At 44.5% G+C, this 14267-nt stretch overlaps 1 protein-coding gene across 1 annotated transcript; it reads right to left on the reverse strand.

Annotated features, from left to right (window-relative positions):
- Nucleotides 1-1139: 1139 nt before the first annotated feature.
- ndufa10 (NADH:ubiquinone oxidoreductase subunit A10) lies at nucleotides 1140-6986 on the reverse strand. The gene is made up of 10 exons (XM_047601705.1): nucleotides 6819-6986; nucleotides 5506-5674; nucleotides 4667-4882; nucleotides 4502-4588; nucleotides 4207-4328; nucleotides 4045-4124; nucleotides 3295-3349; nucleotides 3073-3158; nucleotides 2881-2989; nucleotides 1140-1291 (listed from the first exon to the last, which is right to left on the reverse strand). The coding sequence occupies exons 1-10, from the start codon at nucleotides 6891-6893 to the stop codon at nucleotides 1223-1225; spliced, it is 1068 nt and encodes a 355-aa protein (XP_047457661.1). The 5' UTR covers nucleotides 6894-6986; the 3' UTR covers nucleotides 1140-1222.
- Between the last annotated feature and the right edge of the window lie 7281 nt (nucleotides 6987-14267).

Raw genomic sequence — 14267 nt, forward strand, 5'->3', positions numbered from 1 at the left:
TCTCGAGCTGCAGGAAATAATGAGATGATAATGAGATGATAAACCCGGACAACCTGAACCAGTCCTGATCAAACCCATCATATAGACTGAGCATGGCTGCATGGTGTACCTCAGGGCTCAGTTCTAGGACCACGTCCGAATCTAAACAAGTTTTAAGTTTTGGATCTGACCCTTTCATCTTTCATCCATTCATCTCTGTAACCTTCTTGCTGTGAGGCATCAGTGCTGAGCCCCGCCCTCATTTCATTCCACGGAGCCACAGAGATTATTTTACATGCTTTTATTTCACATCTTAAATCTCCGTCCCTGACTCACTCGTATCTTTACTATTTGTACCGTCTCCATGTAGCTGCGTGGTCCTGGAGCAACGACCTCTCATCTCATCATGTGCTGCTATGCATCGTTTAAAATGACAAAACCTTTAAGTGGAACCAAGATGAGTCCAGTTCCAGCAGGTCTCCACTGGTCCCTGTACGTTCTAGAGTAAACACCTCAGAGTTCTACGCTCTGCTGCTTTAACAGGAAATCAGGTCATAGCGCCGTCTGACTTTCTATATTATATATTTACACTGATTAGAAATAAAGATTGTTACTATTTATACATCCAGGTGTTGTTCAAACATTGATACCAGGTCTTTATGATCTGAAATCGATTCTCAAATCTAAATATCGATACTTCTGATACTTCAGTTATTGGAGGTGATGCAGGAACAGTGGAAAGTAACTAAACTACTGAGTTGTGGTAACACAACTAACCTTGTTGTTGTCAGGTTAAACCACAACACAGAATACGAGGCATTAATGATAAGGAGACAGAAGAGGAGAGAACAGGGTCACAGATAAAAGGTTTCATTTTATAGTCTTATCTTCATAGTTAAATAATCATTTATTTTAATGGTCTCATTATTTTACTCGTTTCTTTTTATTTTAATTGTTTGAAACAACATTTTCACATATTTTGTATGATTGTGTCTGTTTTTATAGTAAATGAGTTTAAAATAAATAAATGACTCTGATGTCTTGTATTCATGAAGCTAAGATTTGAAATACTTTATACTTCAGCCTGAAGTTGACTCGGTATCGGATCAGAAAGGAAATCAGTGGAGTCAAACATCAGTAGTTGAAGTTATGAGACAGAGTTTAGATTGAAAATGTTTTATTTCTTTAATACATACATATTATTTAGGATGTGCAACAGAGAGGGATCAGCAGTCAGTGGGATTCACTTCAGCCAGATGTTCTTGTCTCCAACATCTGCATTATAACCAGTGGCGTACTTCTTCCCAGGGAGCTACGAGGACAAAGACACAAACAGAAGGACAATTTAACGAGACTGACAGAGAAGGGACGGGTCCAGATTTAACTAAATGTCGGGGAAGTGACTTTTGGTAGAAATGTGCGGAGGAGACTGCGGCGCCGTGCGTCTCTCTGCTCATTCTCGGCACCGAGATCCCGGCTCAGAACAAAATGTCAGGGCACGGCCTCCTGCAGCTCTACGCCGGGCGAGTCCGGCAGCAGGGGGAGACAAAAACGTCTCCAGTCAATAAACACAAAAGGTCACACCCCAATGTTTCCCCACAAGACTGATGATACAAACAAGCCGCGCAGAATATTCCACTTCTGGCATTTGGCGTCTTGTAACCGCGACTCGCTCAATATTCCAGTGGAAGAAAATGAGTTGACAGTGACAGAAGAAGAGCGAGGATCTGGATTCCTCCGTTTACATCTGTAGGTTTTTAATAAAGACGGGAGAGGAGACGACGCGGGACGTCCTCCGAGGAAAACTAAACCAAACCAAAGGGCAGATCATCGTCTGGGAGCTTAATTGGAGTTATTTCTATCTCCTCTGACTGACTGACTGCTCCTCGTTACCACTGGAAATGCCACCGAGGCGTCGGGAGGAGCGGACGACGTCGTTTGTCAAATTCAAAATGTTTATATCAGCATTCTCATTGTCGCCGCGGCGACGGCAACGTCCTTGAAGCCTGATCAACGAGATGAACGCACGGCCTTCACTGCGTCACGTTCACTGCGTCACGTTCACTGCGTCACATTCACTGCGTCACATTCACTGCGTCACATTCACTGAGTCACAGTCACTGCGTCACATTCACTGCGTCACATTCACTGAGTCACATTCACTGCGTCACATTCACTGAGTCACATTCACTGCGTCACGTTCACTGCGTCACGTTCACTGCGTCACGTTCGCTGCGTCACGTTCACTGCGTCACATTCACTGCGTCACATTCACTGCGTCACATTCACTGCGTCACATTCACTGCGTCACATTCACTGCGTCACAGTCACTGCTTCATTCACTGCTTCATTCACTGCGTCACGTTCACTGAGTCATGTTCACTGAGTCACATTCACTGTCTGGAGGAAACGGGAAGATTCTCTCACAAACACAGTCACTGTGTTCAAGAGTGAGTCTGTGTGTGTGTGTGTGTGTGTGTGTGTGTGTGTGTGTGTGTGTGTGTGTGAGAGTGTGTGTGTGTGTGTGTGTGTGTGTGTGTGTGTGTGTGTGTGAGAGTCTGTGTGTGTGTGTGTTTGTGTGTGTGTGTGTGTGTGTGTGTGTGTGTGTGTGTGTGTGAGAGTCTGTGTGTGTGTGTGTGTGTGTGTGTGTGTGTGTGTGTGTGTGTGTGTGTGTTCTGCACTCAAAGCAGAAAAGAAGAAGTGTTCTCAAACAGAGCCACAACACACACACATAAACAGACAGAAGGAGCAGGAGGTGGAGGAGGAGGAGGAGGAGCAGGAGGAGGAGCAGGAGGAGCAGGAGGAGGAGGAGGAGCAGGAGGAGGAGCAGGAGGAGCAGGAGGAGGAGGAGGAGGAGGTGTCCCTGGGTGCCCCCCCCGTGTAATGAGACGTGTGTCGTACCGATTTGTAGGCGTAGTACTTCTGGTCGAAGTCGTGGGCTCCGATGGTGATCTCTGGCAGGAACCTGGGGATGTGGGTCATCGACGCCACCTCGTGTTTGTCCTCCACACTGGAAACCAGACGACAGAGAAACAGACATGAGAACTGACTCCTCCTCCTCCATGTGTGGGTTCATGATGAGTCACCACTCACAGCATCCTCAGGTGGTGGAAGGTGACGTCGTCCTGCTCCAACCACGGCCCCTTCTCAAACTTCAGATCCTCGATGTCCTCGCACACCTGCAGACAACACGCAGCACATCAGCTGTTTGAGACGTGCACGATCAGGTCCTTCTTCAAACCCAGACCTTCTCATATTATTTCCTCATGAAGAATCTACATAAGGAAGTGAAAATATCATGGAATCGAGTCTCACCCTTTCCACCTCCTGAGCCTGAGTCGCATCGTAAGCAAGAAGCTCTGATGTTTCTCTGAAAGACAGAAAGAAAAAGAAGTTCTTCTTAGCAGGTTGTTGATTGGTTGTCAGGTGCAACCAAAGGGACGACTTCATTAGTGACTTCAGATGGTTTGAGTGGAAGAAGAAGGACAGAGGAGGAGGACTGAGACCTCCTCTGGTCAAAAGGGACAAACCTAAACCCCAAATGTGGACAGAAGAAGATTCTTGGTCTTCAACAAACTGGTTTCTGTTTGGTTTTGGGACATCCGGTTACAGGTGTCCCCGATAGAGGACAGGAAAGTCTTCTAGAGCAGGTGTTAAACTGCCAGATGCTCCAATATGTCCACAGGACAAGTGGTAAATGACATTATGGACAGAAAACAACACTAAGACGTAGAACAAACAGAAACTGCCCGTTTTTTTCTTTAGAAATATCTGGTTGCCAATTATTTGTAGTAATAGTGAACTTTTACATAACGTACTTGTTCTTCTTTGCACTAAAACAAAGGGAAACATTTGGAGTTGTCTTTATTTCCAGGTTCTGAGAGGTATTCTGAGACCTTGTGTTACTGGTCTGAACCGGTCTGAATGTGGTCCCCCCTACTTCAGAGACTCTACGTGTGCAGTTGTCTTCGTTTCAGCTCGTTTCTTATTGTCCTCAGACGACACCGTCCTAAAGGAAGCAGTGAGCTGCAGCGTCCTGGTTCCCTCATCCTCACAGCTTCCTACCTGATTTGAGGCAGGAAAGTCTTCTTGTAGGAATCCTCGACGCTCTTCAGATACGACAGGGGCACGTTGTGCAGGTAGGACTGAGAAGAAAACACACAGATTGGAATGAAATCATTCACTTCCAGCCCAGAGATCCCAGGTTTCAGCGAGCGTCTCTACCACCTTGCTGCTCTGCTTCAGCTTCTTCTGCACCTCCTCAGCCGGCAGGTCCACGTAGATCACCAGGTGAGGGGGCAGGAACTCACAGATGCTGATGTGCTTCACCTCGTTGTAGTGCTGCACACCTGCACAGGTACACAACTCTAAATACCAGAATTATATCTTCTATGTGTACTTTGGTCATTTTATTGGGTGGACGCTGAGGTTTCTGCTGGATGTCGTGTGAGTGGGAGGTTACATGCTGTTGAGTCTATACTAGGACGTTCAGTCAGGATAGTCGGTCTCCATCTGTACTTACACTCCTTCCTGATGTAGCCATGTTTGAGCATGGCCTCCAGAAAGACCATGTCACTGAAGGGGGAGCGCTCCAGGATGACTCCCTGACCTTAAAGACAGAACATAAGGTTCATACAGTCCCAGAACATGTCACAGCCCGGGGATAATCCCACTCTTACTCTGGTACCTGTGGTGAGCAGGTGTTCCAGGGCGTCAGAGTACTGCAGCAGCCTCATGGTGTACATCCACAGCTGCAGCCTGTAGCTGTTCCCATCAGCAGCTTTGGGGTCCAGGTAGAACTTCTCCAGGCTGCACATTCCATTATAGTCGAGGGGGAGCGGCCCCTTCTCGCCCGTCATCTTATCCATGTAGAAGGTGTCAGGCTCGGGCATGTAGAGCATCCCTACGGATACAGAAGGTCAGTTAGACCGACCCCGTCCAGCTACAATTTACTTCCTGAAGACAAAGCTACAGACAGAGATGTAGACAAAGCTGTTTCCTGTCTGTCTTTACTGTGCTTTCCATCGAAGGCTAAAAGCCCAAAAAATATATTAAAAAAAAAAACAAAAAAACAACAGAGAGAAATAAGTGACAACTAAAAACCTGGTGAAGCCTTGTTTGATTTCCAGACTTCAGACAGTCAGTGCCTCTAAATGATCCTTGAAGGAACTGAAAAATGAGTGAATGTTTCCTAAATGAATGATGAGACATTTCTGTAATTTAAACTGAACATGTGTACTTCATGTTTGGAACGTAAAATGGGTTCAGACTGGACACAAGTGTCAATAAATTAAAAGCATTCCCGGTTAAAGCTCGTTCAGCCTGTTCGTGGCCCATGGGGCTGCAGAGGGACATAACGGATGAGACTTGTGTCACTGCCCAAATATTTCCGGACCTGATTGATTAAATTATTATTTGTATCACGGCCTCTATTAACATCCAAACAGCTCGGTCAAAGGCTGGACTTGTGCTCTGCTGTAGTGGTGGACTGACGGCCCAACAGGACCCAGGTGGTCAGGTAATTACCCAGCTTGTCGGCCAGTTTTTGGGCCAGCGCTCCTTTGCCCGAGGCCAAGTTTCCATCCACAGAAATGATTTTGCTGGAGCGCTTTAACCGTGGCGTCGTCCTCTCTCCCAGAGCGTAGGACCACCAGCCGTACTGCAGGCTCCTCACGGAGCTGGTGTGAACACCGGCCTGATGACAAACAGAAAACACGGGAAACATTTAACCACGGACCAGTGGTTTCCAGGGAAAACAGAATCTCTCTGTCCCAGTTATACTGTAGCTCAACTATGAATGATTAGCATGTGAACATCATCTAAACTGAAGCCAGAAGCCTTATTCACACGACCAGTTTTATCAAGTCATTTGTAATAATGTCAGAGGTCCTGAGATAAAACTGATCCACAGAGAATCAGAATCTCTGGGATTTAGGGTGAGTTTTTTTTTCTGCCTCTTGTCTCTCGTCTCATCCTGAAGGATGTTAAATAAATTAAAGTGTGGACACGTGTCAGGGAGCAAAGAGGAGACATCTCTCACCGTTCAGACCAGGGATGAAACCATTCAAATACTGACAGGTCCTTGGTCTTTCTGGTCCATGAAGGATCTATTAGATTAATTATTATTATGCATTATAATATGCACAGTAAGTAAAGCCGTCAGAAAGTGTAAAGTCTCCTCTGACATGTGTTGAAGTGAAGCTGAGTTTGTTTATCATGTTTATCCAAAGCGGCACATGAAACAGAGATATGCGCAAATACTTAATAATACTACTGAGACTAATGAGAATCTTGAGATGAGGGTTTCAGACTTTGTGTGTATTAACGACACATACTATCAGACACATGCTGGCTTGAAACAAACAAAACCCTAATTACACGGCTCAGTTATTAACCTCATGTTAGATCCGATGACGAAAGGTCAGAAAAAAAGGAAATTAAATGTTAAGATACAACTGTTCTGAATTTCTACTGTGAATTAAGGCACATAATCTTAACGCACAATTCATCCACACTTATTATTAATATTTGATTAAAATTTTGGTTTCGACCAAACATTTGTCCTTTTTAACATCATGAACCAACAAGCTAAATACAACACATATGAACATAAGACTTCACTTTAAATATTAATTTCAACGTCTTGTCTTGACGGTCGCGTCGGGACAGTTTGACAGCACTGAATCTAAATAATAGAACATTTAAGTCCTTGTCTGTCAACATCATAAACAAACCAGCCGCTGTCGCTTGTCTGAGATGCTAACGGCTAACCAGCTAGCAGCGTTAGCTCGTCCTTGAGACCAATCGGGATCTGACTAAGTTTCTTTTCCGTCTTTTACCTTCTGAACAACACCCGGGGCTCTGAGAGCATTCGCTCCCGACGGGACGAGCAGGCGGACCACCCTCAGGGCCATGGTTCACCGTCCTCCAGACTACCTCCGATCTGACCCGAGACTCACCGCAAGCCGGCGACGGATTAATACGTCACACGCGGGGTCCTTCGACTGGACTCGCGTCGTCTGACGTTGGGAAGTGTAGCGGTCTAGAAACTGCCTGAATTTATTTAGCTTTTAATAAAATAAAATAAAATAAAATAAAATAAAATAAAATAAAATAAAATAAAATATATATAAAAAAAATAACAAAACCACTGAAGTTTCAAGAAGATTGAATAATAAATAGCAAATATGAGTAAATGGTAAATAAAACGGGAAATAATAATAATAAAGTAAATAGTAAATAACTATCCTAATTCCCACATTGACCTGAATAGTTTTTGGCGAAATGCAAACGTCACTTTAACAAAAGGTTTTAAGTAGAGTCATTAAGTGCTATTTATCTCCGTGTGTGGCCTCTGTATATTTCTGCCCACTGTGTGTCTCTGCGGCTCTAACAGCAGGTGGCAGTCTTCATTAAATAAGTCGGCCTCACCGCTGATGTCAGAATAAATCAGAAATCAGTCCATCTGCACAGGGACAAAGGCAGAGATGGAACATTACTTGACGATGCAGGACACATGACACATGGACAGAGTCAGCATTTTAAAAAACACTGAACTCACTGTGGGCTAAATAAAGGATTATCTTATCTTATCTCACCTTAAACCTTTGCACTGACATGCTCACATCTGCAGGGACAGTTTGCTGTCTTCTATGACAGAAGGAGATGTATGACACACTGGAGACCTTCAGTCACCTTTTGCATCCTAAGAGAAAACTGAAAGGTGCAGGAAACTGATGAGTATCTTGGTTAATCTCCTGCCTCTGATTTATTCATACGTCCACTGTGCTGTAATGTAGCTAACGTGGTTTCAGCGTTATCTCAGCGTGTGACACGACTCTCACACACATGCACCTTGGCCCCGCGGCGCCCCCTCATCCCCTGAACTCTCAGCGCTCAGGACTTTTACGACTCCAGCCTGTCAGCGTGTGAGCGTGACTCACTGCCTGTTTCCTCCAGTGCTGTAAACATGGCTGCTTTTTTGGAGGCTCGGAAGGTTAACTCCAGCTCGGACTCAGTAGCTCGTCCTCCAGAACCTCTAGAACCTCCTGATGTGACTGCAGCACAAATATTTGCAAACATTAGTTCTGCTGCTTCTACTTGAACTCATCTATTACGTGAGGAGCTGTCTGTTAAATTTCAGCCTGAATCGTTTAAATCAGAACTACGACATCTCTTCAAATCAACAAGGACGTAGGTCCCAGAGCCTCCATCAGCGGGTTAGAGCGAGATCTGAGAAGCTCAGAGACTGTGATTCATCCTCTGGGAGCAGCAGTCAGTCCAGCATCGGCCGACGCTGAAATGATGCACGAGCTTTTTAAACTTTTAAAAGACAGACTGGTGAACTGGAAACGAGTTTCTTTTTGAATCCAGCACACATGCACATGCAGTCAGAGAGGAACCAGAGTAATTAGCCAACAGTAAAACAACAATCCTCCACATTCAGATCTCGTGGCTGAGGCCCTGTGAGGCCAGCTGAGGGGTTTTGGCAAAAAGGCAGCTCTGCCAAATTTCCCCTGGTTTTACAGCAGGTTTTATTCCAGTCTCAGTGAGAGCCAGCAGGGAGGAGGTTCTCCTGTTGTTTATCGTTAAAACAAGTGAAAGGCATGGCAACCCAAACACACGGCGCTTTCTGCTGCTCCTCGTTACACCTGCGATGAAACCAGCGCCCCGTGAGGACCGGTTCTGAAGGTCACAGCAGGGTTCCCACTCAGCTGCTTCTTCTCTTTGTGTTCACGAGACTAATTATTTAAAGAAGTAATGAGTTGACTGAACCCAGTGACGTCGTTTCTTTAACAGTCGACCTCTCTCTGACTGATACCTTTAAATAAACTAATCTATTGATGCATATTCTTGTTTTCAGTCCAAGGGTCTGTTGACGAGTGCAAAGGCATCGAGTGAATATATTCATGTGTGTAACGTTCATCAGCTCGTTAACAGTTTTCTGTCATTTATAGATTAATCAGAGAAGAAAATAAACCTGTAGAGTTTTGGCGTCGGATCCCAGCAGCAGGCTGTCAAAGCATCATTCATTTAGTTTACTTTTTGTGAAGTTAATAAATGGATCAGCTGATGGACAAAAACACACAAACATTTAATAACAGTTTCATCTGTTCTTGACTCCAGCAGAGATTAGTTTCACAGTGACAGGATGTTACACGTGCTCAGGGTTTTCTTCATTTCTACTTTAATGGATGCGTCAGAGAAGAGAACAAAGTTAAACTGGCAGCGAGGTCTTAAAGCATCGTTCATTAAGCGTTAGGTTCTGTTAGTGAATGAACACTTTGCTTCAGTAACACTGCACTACCTGCGTGTGTCTTCAGGTTTTCATGCATGCGTCGCCCTGGTGGTCCAGTGTTTTCTGACGTTTATGGTCTGAACAGGCATCAAAGGACAAAATGAACAGATTAAATGATGAAAACGAGCTGAGAGTCTATAAACATCCGCATCCTCATCATCTCTGTCCCAGTGAAACATGTTTAGCTGCTTCCTGTTGAATGAGTGTTAGAATAAATGCAGGAACCTCCACGTTACTGACTAAACATGTATTACACATGTGAAATGACATTTATGAAGTCCAGTTGTCCTCAGACTTTATATTTCAGGTACTTCCTGTTAGGGCCGCCGTCCCAAACATTGCGTCCATCTCGTCTGACGTCGTCCGTCCGTCTGGCTCCAGACCAGAACTCACAGCAGTAGCTTCCCTGATAATCTCACCGCAGCGCCGCGACCACACACGCTCAGATGAACAGAATCCACCCCACCCCATCCCACCGCACCCCGGCTGCTTTAAATAAGCTGATGCTCATTTTACTGCTGCTGTGGCTCAGGGTATAATGGAGCCCAGTTACATCTCACTGAGTCAAAAGCAAAAAAACTGCCCTCCCGTCCTTCACACGCAACTCTTCCCTTCCCAGAGGGCAGCGGTCCTGCTTCTCGTCAAGCCCCGGCCTGTTTGAAAGGGGCTCGGGCTCCAGCCTGACAGCTGGAGCTGGAGGTTCCTGAGAGCTGAACGCTCTAAATCAGATCTATAGTATCAACGTTTAATAACCACTGCATCACAGCTTGGACCATCTAAATAGATTCTTAAATGGTTATTTTAATCTTGGCGTCTGCTTGCACCACACATATAGAGGCAGCACATCCCCCGGGTCGTCCTCTAACCGCTTCAGCATTAACGTCAAAAAGCCAGTTTGCACCATGAGAATTAGTATTTTTATTGCGACACATCCACGTGTTTATTCCTCTGTGCTGTAATTAGTCTGAGGGAAGTTATGCCGTGGGTGGAGAGCAGTAAAAGGCAGCGAAGCAGCCGGCCTTTCCTAAATGAAAACCACTGCTGGGCTGAATAAAACCATCAGCTCCAGAGCTGAAACAAAGACGTCGAGGGCCGGTGTGGACGGCCGTCACACAGGAATTCACCAGGGCCAAATAAAAGAGCACGCAGGGAAGATTAGAGCCAAAAATGTTGCCTGCTTTGACATCATGTCCTCTGTCTGAGGCTGGAGAACACTTTCTACCTCCATCCACCCGTCTGCTCAGCTCTGAGCCTCACCTGGACTTAAACAGCACTGTAAGCGTGTTATAAAATGTCTCTTTGAGCTACTGTTACTGTTACTGTAGAACTGTTTTACCACCAGCTGCAGGTACAACAACACATTTCACTGTGCATGTGACAAATAAAGCTTATCTTACGTTATTTTCTGTTTTATTTTACTTGTGGTTCTTAAGAATGTGTCTTTTGTGCAACTACACTGCTGTGACCGAGCACTTTCCCTTGTGGATGATTAAAGTCTGTCTAAGTCTGTTATTTAGGACATACCCTGACCTTCCTGCACAGAGCTGCAGCTGCTCTCATGTTTCTAGAGCTTTGTGCTGCAGGTCGACACACAAACTGAAGCGGGACGGTTGTGTTGAGTGTGGAAATCGTCCGTCTTCAGTCTCAGGAGAGCAGACGCCTGAGGGTGAACAGTATCCGCTCTGAGGGCCGGAGCTCAAACACAGGGAAGAAGAGAGAAAAGAGCTCCTGACTCCGACTGCAGGGGTGTATTCAGATGAAAGCAGCGTGCCGTTTTACCCCAGTGACTCTCTGAAGTCTGAAAGCTTTGCGTGTGCAGCGTTCAGTCTCGTATTGTCTCTGCCTGGTTGTTAAAAGTGAAAGTGACGCCTTTGTGCCTCCATCGATGTGGGAGCGACACAGTTGGAGCAGGTGAATGTGAACAGACGGCTGCTATGAGGAAGTGGAGTGTTCCCAAGATAAACAGCACTGTTTACAGAGGGACAGAGGGACAGGGGACAGAGGGACGGAGGGACAGAGGGACAGAGGGACGGAGAGACAGAGAGACAGAGAGACAGAGAGACAGAGGGACAGAGGGACAGATGGACGGGGTAGGGTGTGAAGGGTCGCCATGGCTAGATAGATAGATAGATGATAGATAGATAGATAGATAGATAGATAGATAGATAGATAGATAGATAGATAGATAGATAGATAGATAGATGCTCCTGGGTTCTGAGGAGTTAAAGGGAACCTGAGTGCCTCAGCAAACAGCTGGATTAGAGGATGGAGGTGGTAGCGGTTTTTGGGGAAGGTCCTTCCTGTTGGAACATGACGATACCCGGCACACAGAGCGGTCACACACCAACACCAGCCAACAGAAACATTTACAGCATCAAACACGTTGATACGAAGCCGCCAACGAGCAGCGCTGCTCATCACCACCACATCCCCACGGTAACGAGGTCAGAGGTCAGTGCTGGACATGGGTTCAGACTCAGTGGTCTCTCTGAGACTCCTCCTCCTTCCTCGGGCCATTATACATCCTCTCAGTCATAATGTTATGGCTGATTGGGATATGTTGTGTATAATCCATAGTTTGAGTGAAATTACAAAGAAAAGCTTTATTTGCGTGTAAATTACGACCGCGTACAGTAACTGAACTAAAGTCTTTGTGTGTGAGACTCTGTGACAGGATTTTACAGTAAACTACCAGCAGCAGCGTCACCAGCAAATTACAGCTGGTTTTGGTTTGCTGTAAAATTATCTTCCAGAAAATCACTGTTTCATAATCAAATCCAAAATATGCAGCATAGGTCTATACATGACCAACATGTTACTTTAACATTTATGATGCTATATGATGCTATGTGATGCTATGTGATGCTCACAAACACCAACATTTATTTGAGATATTTGTAGTTTACAGTTGACTTTTGCTTCAGTAAAGTAGTTTTTATCTGCAGCATTGTCCAGGAAATGTCTCATTCTAACTGGAATATAACAAGAGAAAAACAATATGATGATAAGACAAAGTTTTAACACAAAAAGGACAAATGTGGCTGTGATCTTTGACCTTTGAACGTTTTTCTGGATTCGTCCCCGAGAAGAAGCCGAAGCACAGAGGACAGATACTTCACGTACGTCTGAACACAGTTTGAATATTTAACTGAATATGTTACAGCTTCTTTTTGATCATACGAGTAACGAGAAGAGCAGCCCTCAGTGAGGTTATCTGAGTAACTCTCCGCTGTACGTGAGCTAAACGAGAAGGAGTCAGCGTGAAATAATCAGAGCTGGTTTTAGGAAATAACACGTTTTTCCTCAGAAGCTGCTCTGAAAACACCGTAACCCGACTAGACATTTACTACACAACAGACACAGGAAAAAAGGTGATAACAAGAAACAGATGTCACCTAAGAAATATGTGGCGGAACTTCCCATCTATTCTCTGCTAAACGGTCAGATGTGAAGAGATGAGTCAGGTCCAGTCCCACAGTTTAAAACACAGCCTCGTTTCCGGTCACTTGGTTTTGATGATCAAGAAGCTGCTGCAGGTTTGTTCCAGAAACACGTCATTTTAAGCTTCTAGATTAGATCTGGGAAACATCTGCTTTGGCCTCATTACGAATATTTACTCACACTAAGCTCTATTTTCAGTTACTTGTGCTGCGCTTTTCATACGAGTCCCGACTGTGACTTAATGTAATGCATTGTCCTTGGCTGGTTTTCCATGAAAACAAAGACCAAACCAACATTTAAGGGGCGAATATTTGGGAGTTCTTGTAATTGGATGCAGCCTCGTTGCCTTTTAGGGCTCACTGCTGGCTGTATGCGCTCATTCCTCCTCTCTTTAGCTTTTTAAAACGTTATTACACATTAACATTGAGCATATTTGAGAAACCGAAACTTGAGCACTCAAGTATTTGCCCGTGGGACTTACATATTTACTCAAGTACTGTACTTCATACAGTTTAGAAGTACTTCCAATACATATCGTCTCCATTTCATTCCACTTGACACGTTCTCTCCTTTTGTTTGTCGGTGTTTAACACAATAAACAAGTGGTTTCCAACCTTGACCTTCTCTGTTTCTGTTTCTCGTGACCTCCCAGACTGATCGGATGCGTATGAAACCAGATATAAAGGAGCTCTGATAAACATCCAAGTCTGCTTTATTGTAGTTTCCTCCATATATGAATGAAAACACAGGTGTACATAATGTGGGCTACATACATGAGACATGACAGTACGTGCTCTACACCTTTAACTGTGTAATATACACACACACAGACGACCTGTGTCTGTGTTAGTGCATAATCTGTACACTTCTTTATTTAAACTCAGATTTAAACTCATATTCTTTGCACTGTTCATATTTTTCCTGCTCAGACTTCATTGCATCAATCCTCAAGGCAAATTCCCAACGAATATGACTGGTACTAAACTCCGACTTAAATCTAACTATATAACGCGTGAACACAGTTTTTTACTGACGTGCTTGGACTTTTAAAGGAGTATTTTACACTGCTGCACTTTAACTTTAGTAAAGAATATGGACACGTCCAAACGTCCTGGGTTCCTGTGCCAAAGAACCTTGAAGTGATTCCTCAGTAAATGAAATGTTGTCACAGTCCATCACATGACCACATGTCAGATATAATAACTTTTGCTGCTAATACACAGACAAATGTGTGCAACAGTTATGATCATTTTAAATATTCAGATATTATCACTTTTACTGCCAGTACTTATGTACTTTTCATGCAAAGCTGTACTTGTATTTGACACTGTCGTACTTTGACTCAGTGAAGTGTGATGACATGTGTTCCTCTGCAGAACCTGTTGCACAGTTATATATCAGTATGTCACATATCACCACTTTCACTGCTAATACTTGCGTTCTTTTTACGTAAGGAGCTAGTTTCACGCGAGATAAGAACATTTTACACTGAAGAAGTTTAACGTCAGTAAAGTTTGTGGATATTTGTTGAACTGGGTCCGAGTCAGAT

Source organism: Mugil cephalus, chromosome 12 (assembly GCF_022458985.1).
Source record: "Mugil cephalus isolate CIBA_MC_2020 chromosome 12, CIBA_Mcephalus_1.1, whole genome shotgun sequence".
Taxonomy (NCBI): domain Eukaryota; kingdom Metazoa; phylum Chordata; class Actinopteri; order Mugiliformes; family Mugilidae; genus Mugil; species Mugil cephalus.

Coding starts and splice junctions, on each gene's coding strand:
- ndufa10 (XM_047601705.1), bottom strand. CDS start 6,893: ATGGCCCTGAGGGTGGTCCGCCTGCTCGTCCCGTCGGGAGCGAATGCT. Junction 4,589..4,666: donor GGAACACCTGCTCACCACAG/GTACCAGAGTAA, acceptor TCTGTCTTTAAG/GTCAGGGAGTCATCCTGGAG. Junction 2,990..3,072: donor TTCCACCACCTGAGGATGCT/GTGAGTGGTGAC, acceptor TCTGGTTTCCAG/TGTGGAGGACAAACACGAGG.